Here is a 22,996-nt window from a genome sequence, read left to right as displayed (position 1 = left end):
AAGAGATGTTGGACACTGGCTTGGCAGGAAGGAGGGAAGGGAGATGGAAAGATATTGGAGCCGAGGGAGAGGAGAGATGAAGAGATGCTGGATAGTGGGTTGGTGGGAGTTAAATGAGTGGGGGCAGAAGGGCAGAGAGCACAAAGGGTAAGGGGGCAGTGAGAGAAGAGAGCTAGAGAATGTATTCGTATGAGATGAAGAGCTGAACTGGGGAACAAGACTGCGAGTATGTGGTAAGCAAAGGAAGAGATAAGAATCTTAGGGGATTATGAGAAGAGAGAGAGAGAAAAACTGTGGTGAAATTACATGATTAAGTATTTAAAAGAAGCATTGTAAGTGCAGTATAGGGGAAAGGGAATGGGACTTCATATATCACCTTTCTGTGGTTTTTCCAACTACATTCAAAGTGGTTTACATAGTATGTACAGGCACTTATTTGTACCTGGAGCAATAGCGGGCTAAGTGACTTGCCCAGAGTCACAAGGAGCTGCAGTGGGAATCAAACTCAGTTCCCCAGGATCAAAGTCTGGTGCACTAACCACTACGCTACTCCTCCACTCTGTAAATTGCTTTATCTTTTGTTTTTTTTCTGAGACCAGCATGTAATTAATTTGGATCTTTTTATCAACTCAGTAATTTTATAGAATAATTATAGGATAAAGATTTGTTCTCAACAAGTGTTGTGGTTTGCTTGCCTCTCTTGGAATCACTTGCATAGTTAGAGTGGCAGTATTGGCAGATGTGGGCAAGGGTTTCCCCATTCTGCTGTTTGCCAATCATGTTTTGTTAACACGAGGAAAACATCAGCATTTTGGGCTGCACAGTCCTCTAGTTTTAGGGCCCTAATGGGCCGATGATCAGAAGCAAACACAGGCACTAGAGGCTAACGCCATACTAGTGCCCGAGTTTGCTACTGCCCCATGATCAGAGCCCCTGAACACGTGAAACAACGCTCTTGCGGTCTCTGAACGCAACTAGCATCAAATGGATGCAAAACAGGGCTCTTAGCACAAGTAGCATGCAATGCATGCTAAATGTATTCCTCCCCAATGATCAGCTTGCAGCGTGCCAAACCCTGTACCAGCTTGGAACTGGCGTTAGGCATTGCAGACCATTGGGGAGGAATGGTGAGCCATTTCCAGCATGCATTTGCATGCTGGTAGGCCCCCCAATGCAGCAGCCCCCCTGCAGGAACCCCAGCCCGATTTCCCCCCCCCCCCCCCCCCCAGTGACATGGGGCTGGAGGTCCAGCGGGCCTCTGGTCCCCCCGCCCCCCCTGACACAGGTTCGGGGGGGAGAGATCTGGTGGGTCTCCAGCCCCCCCTAGCATCTCCTCATATGTCCCTGATGGCCCATTGGGCCGTGAGTCAATCTCCTCCCCCACCTGATGGTCTAGCGGCTTTTCCCAACCTCTTACATTCATTGGAGGAGGGAGGTGGCCTCCAGTGAATGTAAGGGCTAGGCACCGCTATTTTCGAGGAGGCGCCAATGGAAGAGGACAGAAGCCACCTCCTTGCTCCAACAAAGGTAGGGGGGGTGGGGAAGGGCTGCTAAACCACCAGGTGGGGGGAGGGATTGACCCGTGGCCCACTGGGCCACCAGGGACATTTTGAGGGGATGCTAGGGGGAGTTTGGGGAGGGGAGCTGGAGACCCACCAGGTCTCCCGCCCCTCTGAGCTTCGGTCGGGGGGACCGGAGGTCCACCAGACCTCCAGCCACCGTTTCGCTTGGCTTGGGGTGGGGGTACTTGGGGTCTGGTGGTCCCATGGACCTCCAACCCCTGTGTTTGACAGTTCTGGGCTTTTGACATCCCAGACCTGTCAAACAAGTGCAGGAGGATTGTGCCTGAGAGCATTCTCTGGCACAATTCTCCCGCACTTGTACCGTATGATCAGAGAGAATGCCGTGCTTAAATTTGCATGCTGTTGTCTCTGATCATAGGGGCGGTAAACCTCATGCTGTTCTAGCGCTATTTTTAGAACACTGGGAACAGCGTGGGGCTTTCAATCATCTGCTCATAAATGTCCAAAGGTTGCTGGTCTCCTTTCCTCTCACCCTAGGTTCCTGCTGGGTAGGAAGAGGAGGTGGTCACTGGCAGTGTAGCATCTCTGGCTTAACTATCTTCTGCTAGGCATAAGTCCCTGATGCTCAAAACTTAGGCACTATTCTGAATAGTGCTGTAATGCTCAATGCTAATGAGATACAAATATAGGCACATTCATAGCATTGAGCATCAGGGAGTTCTGCAGGAGGATTGTGGTTTTGGCATGGGAGGATTTTGCTTGGTGCATGTGCAGAAGAGTTCCGTGGTAAGCTTGGCTCCTGTACTCATGCCGAACTTGAAGCATACATTGGCATGTTTTCTGCGGCCTAAATAAAAGCACTTGGCTGCTTATATTAGATGTAGGAAACAGATGCCAATATGTGCTTTCACTGGACGTTTTTAATTTAATTAATTTTTTTTTTTTTTTTTTTAGCATGGATGCTTTAAATTTAGATTTGGGAAGGAGACGCCAGTGTTTGCTTTTGCATGGGGCTGCTGTTTCTCATGACCTGTGCTTAAGGGTTTCCTTCTGCTTCCAAAAAGCAATCAAAACTGGCATATGATGTAGAAGTAATCATAACGAAGCATGAGAATCATGGGAAATACTTTTCCAACCCCTAATGCCCTGCTTCGACCTGGCATTATTTTTTTGCAGCAGTAAGGCAGTTTTGTTTCGGGCGTTCTTTTCTGAGCTTTAGGGAGGAATGCAAAAATGACCTCACTAACATGAGCTTGACTACATTTGTATGCTATCTGCACTAGTGCCTGGTGTGCTCGTTTCCACACTATACACCTCTGAACATTCTGCACAGGTAAATGTGGGTACTATTACTGTTGCTAATGGCCTCTAGAGCCAGCATTTACTTTTGAGCATTGGGGCCTAAGGGCCAGATGCACTAAACTTAACGAGCCATTAACGAGCAAGTAGTAAACCGTGGCATGCACAAAGGCTTCTCTGAGCCATTTTTCCGATCACGGTAGCAGCTAACGAAAACGGAATGCAGATGAGCAAATTAGTACCCCAATGTGTATAAATCGTATTGTAATGAGATGCACTACCATTTCCGATTGCCTAACCGTGGAAAATCTAACGGGAGGTCTGTACCTCCGGTTGGGGTTGTGCGGGATTTATTGCTTTAAAAACCTCTATAAATTTAACACGAAAAAAAAAATGTCCAAGTGCTCATCAGGGACGTCCTTCTAAAGTGTCTAACATGGATGTCCGTCAAGTTTTTCCCCCCAGATTTTTTGTGATGGGTGCTGTACCAGGCACCTCTCTTGTGCAGCCAAGGATAGAACAATCTCCTCCAGCCACAGGCTCCTGGTACACTGAAGAAACAGAATGTCCACCAGTAACTTCAATCTTAAGGACTTTTATTCCATGCAGGTTTCTAGTACACAGTTCCAACAGCAGCATAGCACATAACAGGGATTCAATACAGGTTTACAGGCTCCAGTCTGGGCTCTTTATCCAGTGCACAATAAACAGTATTCAATTCCCAAAGACAAACAGTTCTTTCAGTTCATCATCACAGTTCAGTCACCCAGCAACAGTTTCTACCTTCTATCCTCTTTACCTTCAGGAGAGTTCAATATTTTAGGGACTCCTTCTACCCAAGGGTTTTTCCCCTGCATCAGCTTCACAGTGAATTCATACTTTTGGGACTTCCTCTCACCCAAGGAATCTCAGCCTGCTTCAGTACTTTAGGGACCTCCCTGCCCAAGGATTTTCAGCCTGCAAATACTTCTCTCCTTCTCTCCTCCTGAACTGAACTGAACTCCACCCTGGGACTCCTTCCCACCTGCCTAATCAATCCCTGGCTTCAGCTACCACCACCAATCATTCTCCTTCCATTAGCTTCCTCACACCCAAACCAGCTGAGTTAAGCATTAGACTAATGAGACCAATGATGAGCTCCTGCACACAGGGTTTCCTAACTCTCTTTCCGCCCAGTGGCAGCCATGCTACACAACCTGCCAGCTTACAACCATGTCTTCCCTGATTGCAGCTAAGAGTCCAGTCCGGGTTCTTCATCTCTCCCTCTGGCTCCTTGCCTGCAATGCCTTCTGGGACTTGTATTTCAGACTGAAACTGCCTTAACCCAACTATCCTGGAGGTGACTTTTATCACAGTGCGTGGACGTCCAAATCAAAAAACTATTTGGATGTCTTTCGATTATGCCCACCTCCAGGTCTCTCTCAGCCAATCACAGCATGTTTAGCTGAGCTAAACACGCTGTGATTGGCTGAGAGAGACCTGGAGGTGGGGCATCGGATGTGCTGCTAACACCCCGGGGCAAGAAGCTGCTGATAGCTGCCAGGTATGAGTTTGATGACACGCTGTGGAGGGGCTTGAGAGAGAGGTTCTGAACTGCGGACAAGGAGGAAAGTAGAAGACTGAAGATTGGTTCCCCGATCCCCGGCTTACAGATGCAGTTTGCCACCTGCGGGATGCCTTACAGGGAGAGAAGGTGTGCATCAGAGACGTCCTTTTTTTTGTTTTTTTTTAGTGAAGGACATCCATAAGGACGTCCTTGGCATGCACAGAGCAGCCAGCATAACGCTTGGTTGCTCTACGCATGCTCGACCAGCTGACTGGTTTCCGAGGGAATAGAGATGCAAGTGAGCTACAACGAGCAACTCATTTGCATTCCGTTTCCTTGATGCATGGCCGTTCCCTACCGATTCGCTATGGAATCGGTAAGGGAAGGGGTCTTCCGAGGACCTTAGTGCATCTGGCCCTAAGTGTCTGAAACTTTGCAGTTCTCCCTCCCTTCAAACTAATTAGTTGATCCAGCTAATTAAGAGGCTGATAATGGCAATGTGGCACTCCTTTGTTCATCCTCTTAACCTGCTTCCCCGCATTGGTGATGTAGATTGAATTGCACGCTGCAACATCCCACGCAATTCAAAGTGACACTGTTGCTGGGCAGTAAAAGAAGACGGTTCATTTGGAGGCTCCTTGCTGCTGCCTCCTCCCACTCCTATCAAATGTCATGGTCATGGAACCAAGAGTTTTAAGGTATCAGAGGGAAGAGAGAGAGGGTTGAAAGAATGAGTAAGGGGGATGGGGAGGAGCCTTACCAAGATTACGGAGTGAGGTGTTCCACAAGATGCCGACACTGTTTTGCTTTTGTTTCAGGTGGTGAAGCAATGATCTAAGTCCCGGGTCTATCCTCAAAACCTGGGTACTATTCCTTCTACAACAGGCTGATGAATTATTTTGTGGTTCACAGAGCTGGTAGTACTATAGTGAGCACTTTGGCTGGGGATATCCCCTTGATGGGGAGTCAGCTGGCCCCCCCTTGAAGACATTACTTTGTCTTCTGTAGAGAAGAGTGCCCCAGTGCAGCTGTTGTCACTGGTGTCTTTTGAGTGCAACATCAAATGGTTTAGCATGGAGGAGCTGACATGAGCCCTAGCAGAAGGGGATGTGTCTTCTGTCAGAACTCAGTGGGAAGATTCAACAGCCACGCTGTGAACTTTTCCCAAAGAAGCTGGAGCTCTGGCATATGGGGTGCTATTGGTGGCCCACGAGATTCAGAAGCAAGGGCTGTTACAAGAGCTGATAATCTGTGCTGGAACTGAGCTGACCCCCTTGTTGCACCCTCAGGTATTTAATTTGGAGACTGTTTGGGAAGTGATATGCTCTTCATTTTAACTTGAGTACCCAAACTCAAAATTTGTCCTCTGTTGTGGAATCTGTGGTGTCTGAGTCATTTGTCTTGAAGATAAGAGTCTTAGAATTAGACAAAAAGTCAAGAGACTTTTGAAGGAAATTTGCAGAACTTAGAGGCACATGGGGAGATTTGGATGAAGGATAGAATATTTTATTCATTAGGATTTATTTACCGCCTTTTTGAAGGAATTCACTCAAGGCGGTGTACAGTAGTAATCTAAGAAACAAGGTGGACATGTTAGAGAATGTGGTCAGATGACCAACTTTTCGTCTGATCAACTTTCCCAAAGTTTTTTGTTTTTCAGCTTGTATATTCAAGAGATATTTCCAGAATCTTCCATTCCTCCATGTTCAAAAATCTATTATTTCCCATCTGTGAAAATGAAAATTCTTCACCTCAAGTTTCCATGGATAGTTTGGGCTTGACTTTAATTTCTTTGAGAGATCTGATACTGAGGTTATATGGTTCCTGCAACCTTACTTGTGCAGTTAGCCTTGGTCTCTGATAAGGAATGCCTCATGAAATGTTTTTTTTTTTTTTTTCAAATATTCAAAGATGTATTGTTTATCAATTAAGATTTGAATGTTTTCCTATTGTGTCACGGGTTACCCAAAAGAAGAGAAAACAGCATTTGCTGTTAAGACCTCAGGTGCTGCAAATGAAAGCCACTTTTGTTCTGCAGTATCTGTGTAAAAATGTTCTCACTGTGCAAGGAGTACGCTATATGTTTTTTGACCTAGAATGGTTCCCAGTGTCTACCAGTAACTGCCTGTGGTCACCCTCTATTATGTGAGTGGACCCACCCATAACCTCATCTTTAATTTCCTTTGAATAAATTAGTTATGATACATGAGATATAGCAAATCTAAGTACATAAGTATTGCCATACTGGGAAAGACCAAAGGTCCATCAAGCCCAGCATCCCGTTTCCAACAGTGGCCAATCCAGATCACAAATACCTGGCAAGATCCCCAAAAAGTACAAAACATTTTATACTGCTTATCCCAGAAATAGTGTATTTTCCCCAAGTCCATTTAATAACGGTCTATGGACTTTTCCTTTAGGATGCCATCCAAACCTTTTTTTAAACTCCGCTAAGCTAACCACCTTTACCACATTCTCTGGCAACGAATTTCAGAGTTTAAATTACAAACCTCTGGGGAGCCTCCATTGAGAATACTAACCATTTAACCCTACTTTGTTTTCTTTTAGTTCAAAGGCAAAGAAAAAAAAACAAACACTTCCACAAATCACAGCAGGCAACAAAAGGTTGGAAATGATTAAACAGTTCCAAAAATCCAGTGCAAATGCGGTGTAAAAGGACCCATGCTCCGTTCCAAAGATTCAGTACAAATGCAATGTAGAAAGCCAACACGGGCCATGTTTCGGCTCATAAGCCTTCTGCAGGAGTCAAGAAGCTGTATATTAATTTATTACATTCCTCCTGGAGCAGTTCTTGTTGGGTCACTTCCACACTTTTTGTTGTTGTTGTTTGTTTTCTATCTTTTAAACAATTTTTACTCTACAGTAGAACACTACCTCTTATCCCATGACTTTGTGATTGCCTCCGGAGTCTTTCATGAGGTACTTTGTCAAATGCCTTTTGAAAATCCAGATACTCAATATCAACCGGCTCACCTTTAGCCACATGTTTGTTCACCCCTTCAAAGAAATGTAGTAGATTGGTGAGGCAAGATTTCCCTTGAGTAAATCCATGTTGGCTTTCTCATTAATCCATGCTTTGCATGTGCTCTGTAATTTTGTTCTTTACAATCTACCATTTTCCCTGGCACCAAGTGCAGATAGTGCATTGACATTTTTTGTTTAATTGTTTGTGCCTAAAAAAACACTTTCGTTTTGGTCAGAGAAAGTTCCTGTATTATCTTGAGCAACTCAGTGCAGGGATTCTTCTAGGCAGACCAAGTGCAGGTGTCCTTTTATCTCCATTACTTGGCAGAATTTTATGCTCCCAGCACAGCTTCCTTAGTACACTGACCCTGAGAAAGAGACTTTGCATGTCCAGATTTCCAATAAAATGCCATTAACCTGAAGGAATAGATGAGCTGTCTCTTCAGTATTGTTGCCTCTGCCAGAACTTCCTTACTGTGTTTTGCAAAAATGTTCAATGATTTTGTTAAATGCTAGGATATTCCAGGAACAACTTATCATGATTAATCCCAATGTACTCCACAGGTTTCTCAGCTTACCAGGGTTACTCCAATACAGATACGAGTATGGATCCAGTAGTTTCTCTCTTGAATTTATCATGTCATTGTGCTGAGAGGAAGCGGTGGCATTTCCATACCATTCTGGAAGATCTTGCAGAGTCGGTCACAAATGTATGGTTCTTTACCTAAAATGGATGACCTATCCATTGGTATCCCATTAGATCCACTTTTCCTCCTATAAGTAACTCATCACACTATATCTTGTATGCTAGATTTTTGCATGAGTTTTCTTCATGGCTTACACTGTTCTAGAGAGCCAGTTTGTGCCATAAGTCTGTGTTGGAATTATTCTCTAACAAGAAAACATTTTTATTTGGGTATTACTTTTCAGTAGTTCTACCAATGATTCTCTAGAGTTTTGTATGTGGCTTAAATGTTCCAGCTGTAGACAGCTTTATCAGTTTTAACATTAAGTTTCTATTATATACAGGGTAGCTGAAGAAGATAGTATACATCATTATGGCAACCCCTCAGATGTCTGCCTTCAATTAAATAAAAAAGAATCAAGTTTCCAAATGGTTATATAGGGATTTCCTGCTTGACTAAATTTAGTAATGTGGTTTGAGGTATGAATTCTCAGATAATACAAACAGGGAATAACTGGTAATTAACTGAAGCCTATCAACTTACTGAACCAGTTAGAACTCGGGTTGTTTCTCTCACAGTGTGAAAAAATTAAATCAGTTATCAACTACGGACCTCAAAGCTTCCAAGCAAGGCAATTCTGCATAGAATAATTGCTCCTGTAAAGAGCGCCTTTGCTATATATGGAACAAATCCTCACTGGTCCCAATATTTGTTTTCAACCGGGTAAAAAACAAACCAGTGTAAAAAAAACTCCATCTATGGAGAAAAATCATTGGTTTCTCAAAAAAACAAACAAACAAAAAAAAACCTGTTTGAACTGACTCCAGCTACTGTGAGAAAAAGTGCCCAAAACTATTTTTAAAAGATGTAATCCAAGTATGTTACCTAATCTAAAGCAAGCCTTATTCAATAACCACGACCCTCTGCCCAAAACAATTTCCCTATGACTTATCTTTTCAAATCGTAGGTTATTTTTTCCATATTGCATGGCAGTGTTTGTTCCTGCTGACTGTAGACAACGGCTGTTGCTCTGCCTCCACCGGTAAATGTCTATCTTTGCATCCAGCGCAGTTGTGAATATCCTCAGACTTTGCTTTCTCGCTCTATCATTACTTTCTTCAATTATTATTACTACATTTGTATCCCACGCTTTCCTACTCAAAGCAGGTTCAATGCGGCTTACATAGTAAAAGGAATACAGAATATTATTAGAGGGTAAAAGTTAAGTATATAAATAAAAGATGAGATGAATAGGTAGAAATAGGCAATGGAGAGGGGAGGTGGGAGATGTAGTTAGGGTCAATATCGTTATCATGGAGTATGTGTAGGTAGATGGTTCATTAGATTAATCAGGATCGTTTGGATAGGCTTGCTTGAATAAATGGGTTTTTAGTGCTTTCATTACATACTTCTACTCCCTTCTTCAATTCTGTACTTCTTTTTCGCAAAAAAACTCACTGCCTCAGGAAGATGAAAAGGAAATTTTATGTTTATACTCCACAAGATGACCACGGGATTTAAATAGACGCCATCTTTTTTTCTACCAATACCAGATAAGCTACCATTTAAAGGTATAGCAATTTTAAAAAATGCCTTCCATTCTACGTTTTTATTTAATCCATTGGGCTCCGTTGTTTTTAGTTGAAAAAATTGTTGTTCCTTTTGCTAAAGTAGCTTCTTTCTTTATTTAAGTTTGTATCCCACATTTTCCCACCTATTTGTAGGCTCAATGTGGCTTAATGTCCCCCCCCCCTCTCTTACCCTTGTGTATTTGATCTATGATGTAACCCAGCTGTGCAAAAACATGACCCTTGTTAATACAATGTTGAACCATTGGTGCCTCCAATCTTCTATTTACAATGCAATGTTTATGTTCAGTTAACCTAATCTTGATTTTTGGTTATATCCAATGTAAATTTTGCCACAAGGACATTTGCACGCATATATAACATTAGTGGATTCACAATCTGTGTTATGCTTCAATTCAGTTTTCTTTGTCCTTGCTGCCATAATAATACCGAACCTTCAATTGTATTCTGACATGTAGAGCACCTACCACATTTCCGATGTTGACCCCTTGTTTTTTTTTCCCCATTTCATCCACACATCCGAGTTGCAGATTTTGTCTTGTATATTACTATTCTGGGTATAAGAGATTATCAAACTTTGGTCTTTGGAAGATATTACAAATGTTTTTTTTATAAGAAACCAATGATTTTTCTCATACATGGAATTTTTTTACATTGGTTTGTTTTTTTACCTGGTTGAATAAAAGAATATTGGAACCAGTGATAGGATTTACTCCATATATAGCAAAGGCGCTCTTTACAGGAGCAGTTATTCTATGCAGAATTGCCTTGCTTGGAAGCTTTGAGGTCCGTAGTTGATGATTGATTTAATTTTTTCACACTGTAAGAGAAACAACCCAAGTTCTAACTGGTTCAGTAAGTTGATAGGCTTGAGGTATGAATGCCATTAAATGTGGAAGGGCATTCTCGATATGACGTCCAAATCCGATTTCGGATGTTTTGCAAAAAAAAGTCCAGAAATCCAGAACCAAACAGGGCCTTTTTTGAACCAGAAAAACATCTATCTTTTTGGTTTGAAAATCACCCTATTTAGACATTTTTGTGCTGAGCTCATCCTTCTTTAAGGGTCATTTTCAAACAAAAAAGTCTAAGGGAAAAATACTCAAAAACAAGCCATTGGGATGTTTTGGGGCCAGCAGTCTTACATCCCAGCAGAGGAATGGGGTAGCCTAGGGGGTGCTACAGTGGGCTTCATATAAAAGGTGCCAGTTACACATCTCACCATAACTCCCTTATAGTGTTTGGTGAGCCCTCCAGGAATAGCAAAAAAATATACTATACCCAACTGTGTACCACTAGTGGAAGAGTAGCCTAATGGTTAGTATAGTAGGCTTTGATCTTAGTGAACTAGGTTTGAATCCCACTGCAGCTCCTTGTGACTTAACCTTCTGTTGCCCCAGGTACAAAATAAGTACCTGTATATAATATGTGAACTGCTTTGATTGTAACTACAGAAAGGTGGTATATCAAGTCTCATTCCCTACCATGGTTCTTATGCCTGCAACTGTCACCTATAAGTGGGTTCATTAGGTATTTTGTGGATTTTGGGGTGCTCACACTTTCCACCACAAGTGTACCAGTTAAAGTGGGATATGGGTCTGGGTCCCCTTCTCTACAGTCTACTGCACTGAATACCAGGCCACTTCAGGGACCTGCTTGTTGCTGTAAGAGGAATGGCCATTATATCTGCAGCTGTCATAGAGCCTGATATGTACTGTCACTTTCACCTCTTATGGGAGTGGAAGGGGGTTAGGGATTAAGAGGGGCTGGTCATACCTAGGGTTACCATATAGCTCCAGAAAAAGGAGGACAGATTAATCCAGTCGGTTTTACTTCCATTGCTTTCAATGGAAGTAAAATCTGGACCGGCTCAATCTAACCTCTTTTTTTCTGGAGCCATATGGTAACCCTACTCCAGTGGTCATCTGGTCAGTTTAGGCACCTTTTTGGCAGTTAGTCATTATTGAAACATGACTAGCCAAAAATGTCCTATTTTTTTGCCCTGGATGTTTTACAGTGTTCCATTATTGCAGAAAAACGTCGAAATCCTAAACCTGCCCAAAACGTACTTTCAACACGCCCCCCCCCCCCCCCCCCCAGATGCAGAAAAAAAATCCAAGTTCTAAGCCCACCCAAAACACATCCAACACGCTCTGTTGAGTTTTAGATGAACTGCAGAGAAACATGTCTTTAAAATGTTTGAAAATAGTGATTTGGACATTTTTGGAAAAAAAAAGTCCATCTGCCGCTTTTGTGCCTTTTTTTTTTTTTTTTTTGACGTTTTTCTGTTTTGAAAATGAGCCCCTTAACATCACAGTGTGCAATAGCATTACAAACATTCTATGGGGCTCTTTTACTAAGCTGTGGTAAGCACTACAGCGAGGCATGCTCAGGCATCCTGCGGTAGTTTGTGTTTGGCGCTTGTTACCCATATGCAAAAAAATAGAAAATATTTTTTAAAGCTGGGGATGGAGCTGGGGGTGGAGAGTAGGCATACCCAGCGCTGACCGGTTAGCACAGCTACATCACCACACGCTAATCGATTAGCTCGTAGCTAGTATGGGAGCCTTTACTGCCTAGGAGATATGGGGAAATTGGCATGTGGCTATTAATAGACAAAATGGAAAATGGGGCCATTTTACTGCTGTACTAAAAGTGACCTCAGCGCTGGAAAGCCATGCGCTGGGTATAGCGCTGGACACATTTTAACACAGCTTAGTAAAAGGGTCCCCATGTGTCTAAAAATAATCATAAGGGAGGAACTGCTTTATTTTCGTGGACTTGAAAATTGAGTTTTAGCTGCAAATTGATGTGGGGACAGTAGAAGGTGGTATGCTAGAATAGTGTGACCTTTCCTGTAAAGAGGGATCAATATCACCTTTTATCTCTTGGATAAATATCCAATTTTTAATAAGCTCCTAGGCCCGTGTTTAGTTGGCTTCCACATTCTATCTCTGGTGCACTTTTCCCAGGTCCAAGCAGAACTAAATTGTTGCACCCCATACTTCTCAGTTGGGCTGTTTGGTAACATGTTACGCTTAAGGAGCTTGGTGTGGCTCATACTAGAGTAGAAGAGCCTTCCACATCTCCACAGTAGAAAGGCTATGAGCCAATAATAGTGATGTGTTTTTTTCCCCGTTAACATCCTCTTTAAAGTATAGATCTTTTATTTGTACCATGTTTCTTCTTCATCCAAGTAAGGGACATTATCCAAGGAGAATATATGCTATGATGCTGTATGACAGAGGTTCTCAATCCAGTCCTTGGGTCATATGCAGCCAGTTGGGTTTTCAGGATATCCACAATGAATATGCATGAGATTAGATTTGCACGCACTGTTTGTTGGTTTGTAAATCTATCTGATACATATTTATTGTGAATAGCCTGCAAACTTGACTGGCCAGGTGTGCCCTGAGGACTGGGTTGAGAACCCCTGCTGTATAACAGCCTTCTGATTCCTTTATAGGACTGTTTGAGTTGTAGTCATTCTATACAGCAGATGCAACAATCAACTTTACAGCAATTAAAGCGTTCTTGGTTTCCTTTCCTTCATTTGTGTGTTGCCACTTTTTAGAACCCATGAGACTGCATACCTTCCTGAATTAGGTATATTTCTGTCTGTATTACTTTCCCAACACCAATGCCTTTCCTGAATTCTATTTTAGTTTAGAACAATAACATGTTTGTATAGTGGTGTCTTCATATTTCTCCTGTGGCTTTAAAAATTATCTGAGAGATGCCCAGGGCATTATAGGGAGCAGAAGTCTCCTAAGATCCATGAGCTGTCTCTGCTTGCTGGCTAAGGATGGAAAGATTAGTCCCACTAGTCTACATAGGAAGCTATTCACCAATTTCAAATTTAGGGCCTCACTTATCAAGCCATTCTAGCGGTTCCCTTTTAGCAATGCTGACAAAGCTATGACGAGCCACTAGTGTGGTTTGATAAGAGAACCTTAATGTTTAAATTTTGAAGTTAACATTTAGCAGGTAAAAAATACTTTAATATTTAAAGAGAAGTTTGGGAAAATAATTCTTCCCCCCCCCCACCCCACCCCCAAAGCTTTTTGATCTTTAAGAAGGAAAATGTTGTTTTCTAAAATGAGGTAACAAACCCTTGTGTGGCTTAGTTTGCCACTGTGCTTCCCCCATCCCCCCTTTTTAATACTAATACATAATATCCCAGATGGCTTAGTCAGAACTTGTGTACATGAATGGAGTATTTATTCCACTGAGTGGTCTGAAATAATGCTTTAATTCTATCCTCCTGCAAATCAGCAGAGGTTTTCATTAAACTGAAGTAATATTGGCACTCTTTTTGGGAGGCTTTCCCAGTTACTATAAGTGTGTGTTCACAAGCATTAGCTTGTGCTATCTGCTGCAGGACCCATAGGAATACAAGATTCTTAGTAAAAGACCCTCTTAGTCGGTGTTCATTTAGTTTAGAGCATTTCTTTAGAACAGACGAAGCTTACTAAAGACCATCATAGGCATTAGAACATTTTCATTTCACTAGGATCTTGAGACATCTTAGTAATCAAGAGTAAACAGCTGAGAAGAAAAACAGCTCATCAGAGGAAAAAGTCATGAGGAATGATGATCTTTAATTTGTGTACTTTTCCTCCTAAGTGTTTCCTTATATTTTTCAATTGCTCTTGACCCCCCCTCCTTACACACACACACACACACACACACACACACACACACACACACCACACCACACCACACCACACCACACCCACACCCACACCCACACACCACACACACACACACACACACCTGCTTTCTAATGCCTTTGCCTATGTCTGCTAGTTCATCACCAGAACTCTGTTGTGTGATTGTCATGTTGTCTTCTAATTGTGCCTCACAAGCCAAGGCACGTTATGATAGGTGCTGTATTATGCTTACACCTTAATGCTGTTACTTTTTTGTAAGTAAAGGTTGCATTGTGATTTTAGTTCCAGGCTGTTTGGAGCACAAGACCTCTTCTCCCTTCCCCCCCCCCCCCCCCCCCCCCCCCGTAGTTGTGTAAGAGTTCTGCTTTTTAAAACCGATCTTCATATCCAAAAAAAAGTTTTAATTCCATCTGCAGAAATAATTATGGCACATTCTGACAAACGAGTAACGAGAGTCCCGTTTCAAATCGCAATGAAACAGGCGCTAGCAAGGCTTCCCCTCCGTCCCTTTGTGTCTCCGTGTGTCGCCGGCCCCCCTGCAGCCTCCGTGCGAATGTGCTGTGACCTGGTCCTTTTGGCCAGCCCCCCAGCGTCCGTGACCGTTCCCTTCCCCCCGATGTGTGCGTTGGCAGTGCACCCCCTTCCACCCCCACCGATGTCGTCGCTGCCGGCGCTCCACCCCTCTCCGAAGGCCCCCCCACCCCACTGACCTGCCGAAACAGAAGATTTGAGCGTCATGTGAATGCCCCTGCAGTAGGAAGCGATAGAGTAACGTGTGCTCCGCCCTCGACGTCATCACGTTTTGACGCGAGGGCGGAGCAGAGCTACAGTGCAAGTACAACGTTGGCGCTGAGAATGTGCTCCGCCCTCAACGTCATAAACGTTTGAACGCGAGGGCGGGGCCCACAGACTGTGATTTTGTGTGGCTTCAGAGCTTCGAACTTACGAACCTGGCTTCAGTGACGTCAGTGCAAATAGACGTTGAGGGTGAGTTTTTATATATATATATATATATATATATATATAGATATATATATAGATAGATAATGTTCCATAAGGATATTACTATTAAATAAGGATCACCCAATGTATAGCAGAAGCTGGGGTGGTGGGGGGGGGGGGGGGGGGGAGAAGCCGTATGAAACCAGTTTTGTACAGTTAGAAGTGATTTTAAAGAAAATGTGTGTAAAATTTATTCTTTTCCTTCTTGGTTATTTTGGTTATGTTTTCAATTGTGTTCATTTGTACTCCAATAGGCAACCAAGTCATTATTAGTTATAATGATAATAGATTTTTCCTTCATGTTTTTATCACTCCCTATCCCAGGTGCAGTTGATGATGATGACTGGGACGATGACTGGGATGATCCAAAATCTTCATCTCCAACTTATCTCGGTTACAAGGAATCTGAATCTTCGGAGATGGGAGCTGCTCAGCGTGCGAGTGGACGTCCCACCTCAATGAAATACCCTCAACAAGTAAAAGTTTAGGAAATGCATAGATAGCCTCAATGTTGCTTGTTTAACTATGCTTGATTATTCATACTGTAGGGTGATCTGGAAAGCTTATATTAAAAATATTTGTATTTAATAAATGATACTTAATATTCATGTTTAAAGATTGTTGTGTTTAGTAGATTTTTAGTGACACTGCAAAATAGCATCTTAAAGGAAATAAAAAATATTTGTCTTTTTCCAAGGACATGCAGGACTCCATGTCGATCACGAATGGGTGACATCATCCGATGGAGCCCTGACATGGACACTGCCCAGCATTCTAAATTTCTAGAAGCTTCAGCCTCAGCTGCGCATGTGCATGTACCTCCCTGCCTGCCTCAGCTGCGCGGGACCAGGCAGTTTTTGTTTCTCCGCGGAGCTAAGTGCTCTCAGTGCTTTTTTTTTTTTTTTTAGTAATCTTCCCGCCTTTCGGCACTTTTTAGTGTAAGTAGCACAGGACCTTCTCTTTCCACCCCCCCCCCCTTTCTTTGTCTTCCTTTTAATTTTTCTTAACTGTAACTTGTTTGTTTCCTTTCTTTTTTCATGGCTCTCCAGCCAAGACTTGTTCTCCCTTTTTTCATTTTTCTAATAATTGAGCCATTTGATTTTGCTGTGGCTATTTTTTCCTGAGTGTTGCAGAAAACTCCCAGTGGTTTTAGAAAATGTTCTTGGTGTGGCAAGGTCGTGTCTGTGACTGACACAATTGGTACTTGTCATGACTAGGACCTGACCATATGGCCTCTAATTGAAGGGCTTATTTCCAAAACTCTCTAAGTCCAGTTAATATGGTCTTTAGCAGGTTTTGGAAATAAGCCGTTCAGTTGTAAACTGTCTTCAAATGTAGAAAAAGACCATTAAGAGTCGAGTGGAGCTGCATAAGTGACTTTTTGACGCTTCTAAGTTCAGTCCATTGACATTGGTATCGATCCCCATTGCTCCCGGAATTGCATCGGACACTGGGGGACCCACTGGCACTGAGAAAGTCTCCTCCTGCCTCGACGTCAGGTGTCGATAGCGTCTGTCCAGGCTGAGCGTTCTTGGAACACATACCGAGAACATGACAGGATTTGAGATTTGTCCTTGTTGGCACTGAGGGACTTTGCTGTCATGCATCGAGTGGAGGCGAAGAAGCGCTGACATTGTACCTCCTGAAAACATGGCGTCAGGTTCTTTGGGACACCAGTGTCACCAGTACCCAAGAAGCGTCAGTGCCTCTGTAGAGTTGGTACTGATGCAGCAGCCTCATTGAAGCTGGGGCCAAGATTGAAACTGGAGCCAGGTTCCAATTCAGCCCCTTTATATTCTCAGGCTGTCACTGGCCTTACCTTTACCAATTCCAGCCATGCTGTAGGAGGAGATGGAGCAGATCTTTGCTCTGGTGATGTTGAAGCATCATGCTGGTGTCAGCTATGATATCACTGCAGCTGATTCTGGAGGCCCATGTCCTGCCTGTGTGCCATTTAGAACATGAGTAGCCATACTGGGTCAGACCAATTGTCCATCTAGTCCAATATCCTGTTTTCCAAACAGTGGCTAAGCCAGGTCACAAGTACCTGGCAGAAACCCAGATTGTGGCAGCACTCCAGACTACAAATTAGAGACCTGCACGGAAGCAGTTCCTGTGGGGTTCCCGTGGGGACGGAAGCAGTTCCTGTGGGGTTCCCGTGGAAGTGTATGCTACACTTGCGCCAGCCTCTCACCTACTGAGCACCAAGTTCTTTGAGTGCTGTCTCCTCCTCCTCCATGCTTTAACAGCACAGATGCGGAAATTCTCCATTAAGGAGGTGGTAGAGATACAAATGGTGATGAAATTCAAAAAGGCATGGGATGAACACTGAGGATCTCTAATTAGAAAATGGAAGTTAAAAAAAACACCTAAACTTAATGGCTGCATGTGTGTGGATCAAATTGAGATGCTACGCCAGCAAAATATCACAAAGGTCTTTATCAAGACCACTCGACCTCAAGGTTTTCTTTTGGAAGTACAAGGATCACCAAAGACAACTCAATCCAGAGATCCATCTCCTTTTTAACCACAGGATCATCTAAGACTCCTGAGGCAGGCCTGTGGCCGAAACACAGTTTCTGTGTCGAGTCATTGAATAAAATGGTTCTTTGAAATCTTATATCCCGTTCTCCTGGAGTCATTGGTCCACTTCCCACTCTCTCTGTACTGTTATATTTAAGTGGGAGTTAGTGTTCATTCACTTAGGTGGATTACTGTCTCCTTGATGTGTCGAGTGACAGATGGCTACTCTGGCTGTGATGAACTAGGGCCAATACCAGGAGACCTGTACGGTCTGTGTCTCATATATGGCAATCTGGTTTAGGGTGGGCTGGAAAGGGCTTAGACTGCAACTTTAGTGGCTGGAACATGAGGACAATGCTGGACAGACTTTTACAGTCTGTGTCCCGCAGATGAGAAGATGAATAGGCTGGAGTGGACTTCGAGGGCAACTCCAGCAGTTGGACTATAAGGATAGGGCCAGGCAAACTTCTATGGTCTATGTCCCAGAAACGCCATAGAGAGACCATAATCAAGTATATAATATCACTTTCATTGTTGATTTACTCATGAATTGATAATGATTGTGACTATTGGGAAACTGGATGGACTGTTCCAGTTTTTATCTGCTGTCATGTACTATGTTACTATTAATCCTCTCTGATCCCGGGCTGATGCGCAAGCCTCAGCTCTGACATAGGTATGAGCATCAGATGTCACCTGACCTACTGGTACATGCATGTGACGATCTTTTAGCACAGAGTGCCAGTGAATCAGAGAAGTCTTACGTGTCCGCACCAGAGTGTTCCAGGTTCCAACATCCGTTCCTTCCTTGCCTGCAGTGCTGCGACTCGAACCCAGAGAAAGATTGAGAGGGCCGACAGGAATTTTTTTAATGTACCATTAAATTCTTGCAGGACTGGGTGTGGACAGGTTAAATTGTTGTGGGGACGGGTTAAATTCTTGCGGGGATGGGTTAGATTCCAGTGCAGACGGGTTGGATTGCTCTCCCCGTTCAACTCTCTACTACAAATCCCAGGGCAAGCAGTTGCTTCCCATATCTGTCTCAATAGCAGACTATGGACTTTTCTTCCAGGAATTTGTCCAAACCTTTTTTTAAACCCAGGTATGCTAACTGCTGTTACCACCTCCTCTGGCAAAAAGTTCCAGAGCTGTCTGTGCCCCTCCAGGCATTAGAACCAGCACTGGCTGAGATGGTGCTCCTCTCTGGCGCATCAGGGGAGGAGGCTCCCTTAGAGTCCAGGAGAAAACCCATCCCTTGGCACTCTTTCTCAGAGTCTGGCCATGAGTTCGCTGGTCTGTGGTGGGAACAACTTGGGCATCTCGGAATGCGTACTTTGCTGAGTCCGATTTGGACTGTTCTTGGAAATCTGACTTGGAACCAGAGGACCTCTCTGAGGAAGGAACCTTGGTTCTCCCCTCAGACTCCTCCATACCTCAGAAGAAAAATCTCTCTGAGTGGAACTGTGTCACCTTTTTATGGGAAATGGCTCAGTCTGTCCCATTTAAGGTAGAGTTGAGGTTGAACCTAGGGCTGAGATGTTGTACGTCCTTGACTGATACCCCTCCCAAGCAATCTGTAACAGAGTCTGTGCACAGCATCCTTCTTGCAGTGTAGATGAGGAATTGGGGAAACTCCCTTCTTTTGTATAGCCCATCCATAAGAATCCTGGATTTGAGAAGCCATAGCTTCCTTACCATTCCATGGTAGTTGAATCTGTCCTCAAAAGGACCAGAAGTTCCAGACTCATGCCTCAGTACTCCCAGGAAAGGATGCTCAAACTCTGGAGTCTTTTGGGAGGAAAGTTTTTTTCAGGCTGTTCTCATTTCCTGTGTACTGCCCTTCCAGATCTACATGAGCCCTCCACTTAAAAAACTTGGTGCATTGTGCATTCTGGTACCAGAGCAGGCTGCTAAGTTCCGTCAGCCAGTTACCAAGCAAAAGGAGTTCTGAAGGCACATGGTCCAGATAGCCTGTGATGCTCTTAAAGTGGCATCCAGGATCTCCACCATAGGTTTTGGCATGTGCAGATTCTCCTGGCTGTATATTTCAGACCTTGAAACTCCAGTTCAGAAGAAGCTCACGGATGTCTCCCTGCTGAGGTGATAATCTTTTTGGTGATAAGGTGGAAGAGGTCACTCTGCAGCCTCCACTTCTCGGAGGTTTTTGAGCAGTGGACAGAGAAGACCCTAATACTCTCAAAGACGAAGGTTCACTCCTTCTTCCCACCCTTCCCAACAACCTCAGGGTCCCTGCTTTTTCTCCTGGCAGCAGTGGACCCTAAAGCCCCAGTCAGAGTAGGGATTGAGCATAGCTGGTAGGAGGGAGGCTGAATTTTTTTCAAGCAAGATGACCCCCTGAAACCTCAGACCAATGGGTTCTTGAAATACTCTTTTGTGGGGGGGGGGGGGGGGGGGTAAGCCCTCCATTAGCAAGAACGCCCTCCATTAGCAAGAACGCCCTCCAAATTGACCACTGAGAGAATCAAGATTAAACTGTTGGTATCAGGATCGGTTTGCCCATGCATATGTGGACTGGCCATCAGAATTGCATTTCTTGGATCAAGTTCTTAGACTCTGTCTTCATATTGCTCCCTCTTGTCATCCCTTTTGACCAAATGAAACCACGATTGAACAGAGAGATGAGCCAACTGAGTAATCTGATGAAATAGTGACAATAGCTTATTTTTAATATGGGAATATGTGTCACATATGCTTACAAAGAGGATGGTGTCATGAAATGCCTAGCACCCACCTGGAATTTACCCTGCGGCCATCTGGAGAGTCTATCCCCAGCACTGCTCAGGCCCACCTGCACCTGGGCACGTGCTCTATACTAGTATCCTCATCCCTCCAACTGGGTCCCGCTTGCTTCTAGGCTAGTCTCCTGCTCTCAGGTTATTCCCCGGTGATTTCTAGGACACTGAGCTACTCTCCAGGGGTCCCACAGTTCATAGAAAGCACCCACAGATCCAAAACCACAAACTAGGGTTCTTAGTCAGTCCTGGACAGCAGAATCAAACTAATAAGGTTTATTGTCACAGAACTTGAACAGTGAACATAAAAAGGTGAAATCAGTAAACAATAACAGGTAACTGAATATGGATTAATTATAAAGCTATCTAAACATATATTTACTATATTGAGTAGTACCTGGGGAGTTCAGGAAATATAGCTGCTCATAGGTTATAAAATATAACTGCTTACAGGGTCTCAGGAAAGAGATCTTTCTCTCTCCGCTTCCTGGCTGAGACTAAAGAAGGAGCCCAGAGCACCAACTTTGAAAGTATCTGGCCAATGGTAGTGGAAATTGCCTTTCCATAAGCTTAAATTGAAAAGAGAAAGTCTTTTTCTGCAACAGCTTTAAAACCCAAAACAATCACCATCTACAGGCCAATAAGGAGAAATACACTTCATGGAATAATTAATACAGTTAACAGGCTTAGAAACCCACTGTTTTGTCACAGATGGTAATTAAATAGCTGAAAAAACTTAAAACACAAGTCAGGAAACTAGAACGCGCATGGAACAAAAAGAAAGATGAACAAACACTAAATGCCTGGAAACTACTTCGGAGGAAATACAAATATACCATAAAACAGACTAAAAGACTACATTACAAGACAATGATAGGACCCAACTACAAAGACACACACAAACTCTTCTACCTTGTGAATAAATTGCTAGACACCGCACCAGCTACAAACAACAACAAAGACATACCAGATGTCGACAACCTTGCGAAATACTTTAAGGAGAAAATTATACAACTACGACTTAAAATACCCGCCAGCACTATTGAATACACTACACTCCTAGACTGTCTAGACCCAGAAGACGGAATTTACCCAGCAGACAGAACCTGGACCGAATTCGAATTACTATCAGAAGACCTCATCTCTGAAACACTTAAACGATTTGCTAAATCCTACTGCAAACTAGACAAATGCCCAAACAACCTCATGAAATCAGCTCCTCGACAATTTGTAACAGACCTAACGAACCACGTAAACTTCATGCTACAAAACAGACTCTTCCCAAAGGAAAAAGGAAAAATCTTACTCACCCCAATACCCAAAGATACAAAGAAAAGCGCAAGTGAAATAACCAACTACAGACCAGTAGCATCCATACCACTGATAACCAAAATAACCGAAGGGATGGTAACAAAACAACTTACAAATTATTTAAACAAGTTCTCAATATTGCATGATGCCCAATCCGGATTCCGATCGAACCACAGCACAGAAACAGTACTAATCACCCTAATGACTAAATTCAAACAAATGATCGCAACCGGCAACAATATACTTCTCCTACAATTCGACATGTCAAGTGCCTTTGATATGGTTGACCACGGAATTCTACTGCACATACTTGAATACTTCGGCATCGGAGGAAATGTCCTAAACTGGTTCAAGGGGTTCCTAACCCAGCGGTCATATCAAGTTACATCAAACTTTACTACGTCCGCTTCATGGACACCTGAATGTGGAGTACCGCAAGGATCACCCCTCTCACCAACCATCTTCAACATAATGATGATCCCATTGGCAAAACTCCTATCAAATCATAACCTCAACCCATACATATACGCCGACGATGTAACAATATACATCCCGTTCAAACAAGATATCAAAGAAATATCCAACGAAATCAACCAAAGTTTACACATCATGAACACCTGGGCAGATGCATTTCGATTGAAACTAAACGCGGAAAAAACTCAATGCCTAATACTCACCTCCCAATACAACACGAATGAATATACCACCTTAAACACACCAAAACTAAACCTTCCAATCTCAGAAACTTAAAAAATCCTTGGAGTCACTATCGACCGCCATCTAACACTAGAAACCCATGCAAACAACACAACCAAAAAGATGTTCTATTGCATGTGGAAACTGAAAAGAGTAAGACAATACTTCCCAAGATCCGTCTTCCACAACCTAGTGCAATCCCTCGTCCTCAGCCATCTGGATTACTGCAATTCACTATACGCAGGTTGTAAAGAGCAAATACTGAGGAGACTTCAAACAGCCCAGAACACTGCAGCCAGACTCATCTTCGGAAAACCAAAATACGAAAGTGCTAAACCCTTACGAGAGAAGCTGCACTGGCTCCCACTTAAGGAATGCATTACTTTTAAGATATGCACATTAGTTCACAA

The 22,996-nt window shown here is 43.3% G+C and overlaps 1 protein-coding gene across 1 annotated transcript in view; it reads left to right on the top strand.

Annotated features, from left to right (window-relative positions):
* The window catches only part of SNX9 (sorting nexin 9), a 378,115-nt gene that overhangs the window by 170,820 nt on the left and 184,299 nt on the right, over nucleotides 1-22,996 (top strand). Inside the window, 2 exon segments of the mRNA XM_030198382.1 lie at nucleotides 15,628-15,779; nucleotides 18,582-18,583. Of these exon segments, the coding sequence (XP_030054242.1) occupies nucleotides 15,628-15,779; nucleotides 18,582-18,583 (154 nt within the window).

Source organism: Microcaecilia unicolor, chromosome 3 (genome assembly GCF_901765095.1).
Source record: "Microcaecilia unicolor chromosome 3, aMicUni1.1, whole genome shotgun sequence".
NCBI classification, from domain to species: Eukaryota; Metazoa; Chordata; class Amphibia; order Gymnophiona; family Siphonopidae; genus Microcaecilia; species Microcaecilia unicolor.
The sequence above is the reverse complement of the archived record's forward strand: the minus strand, read 5'-3'. Positions and strand labels throughout refer to the sequence as shown.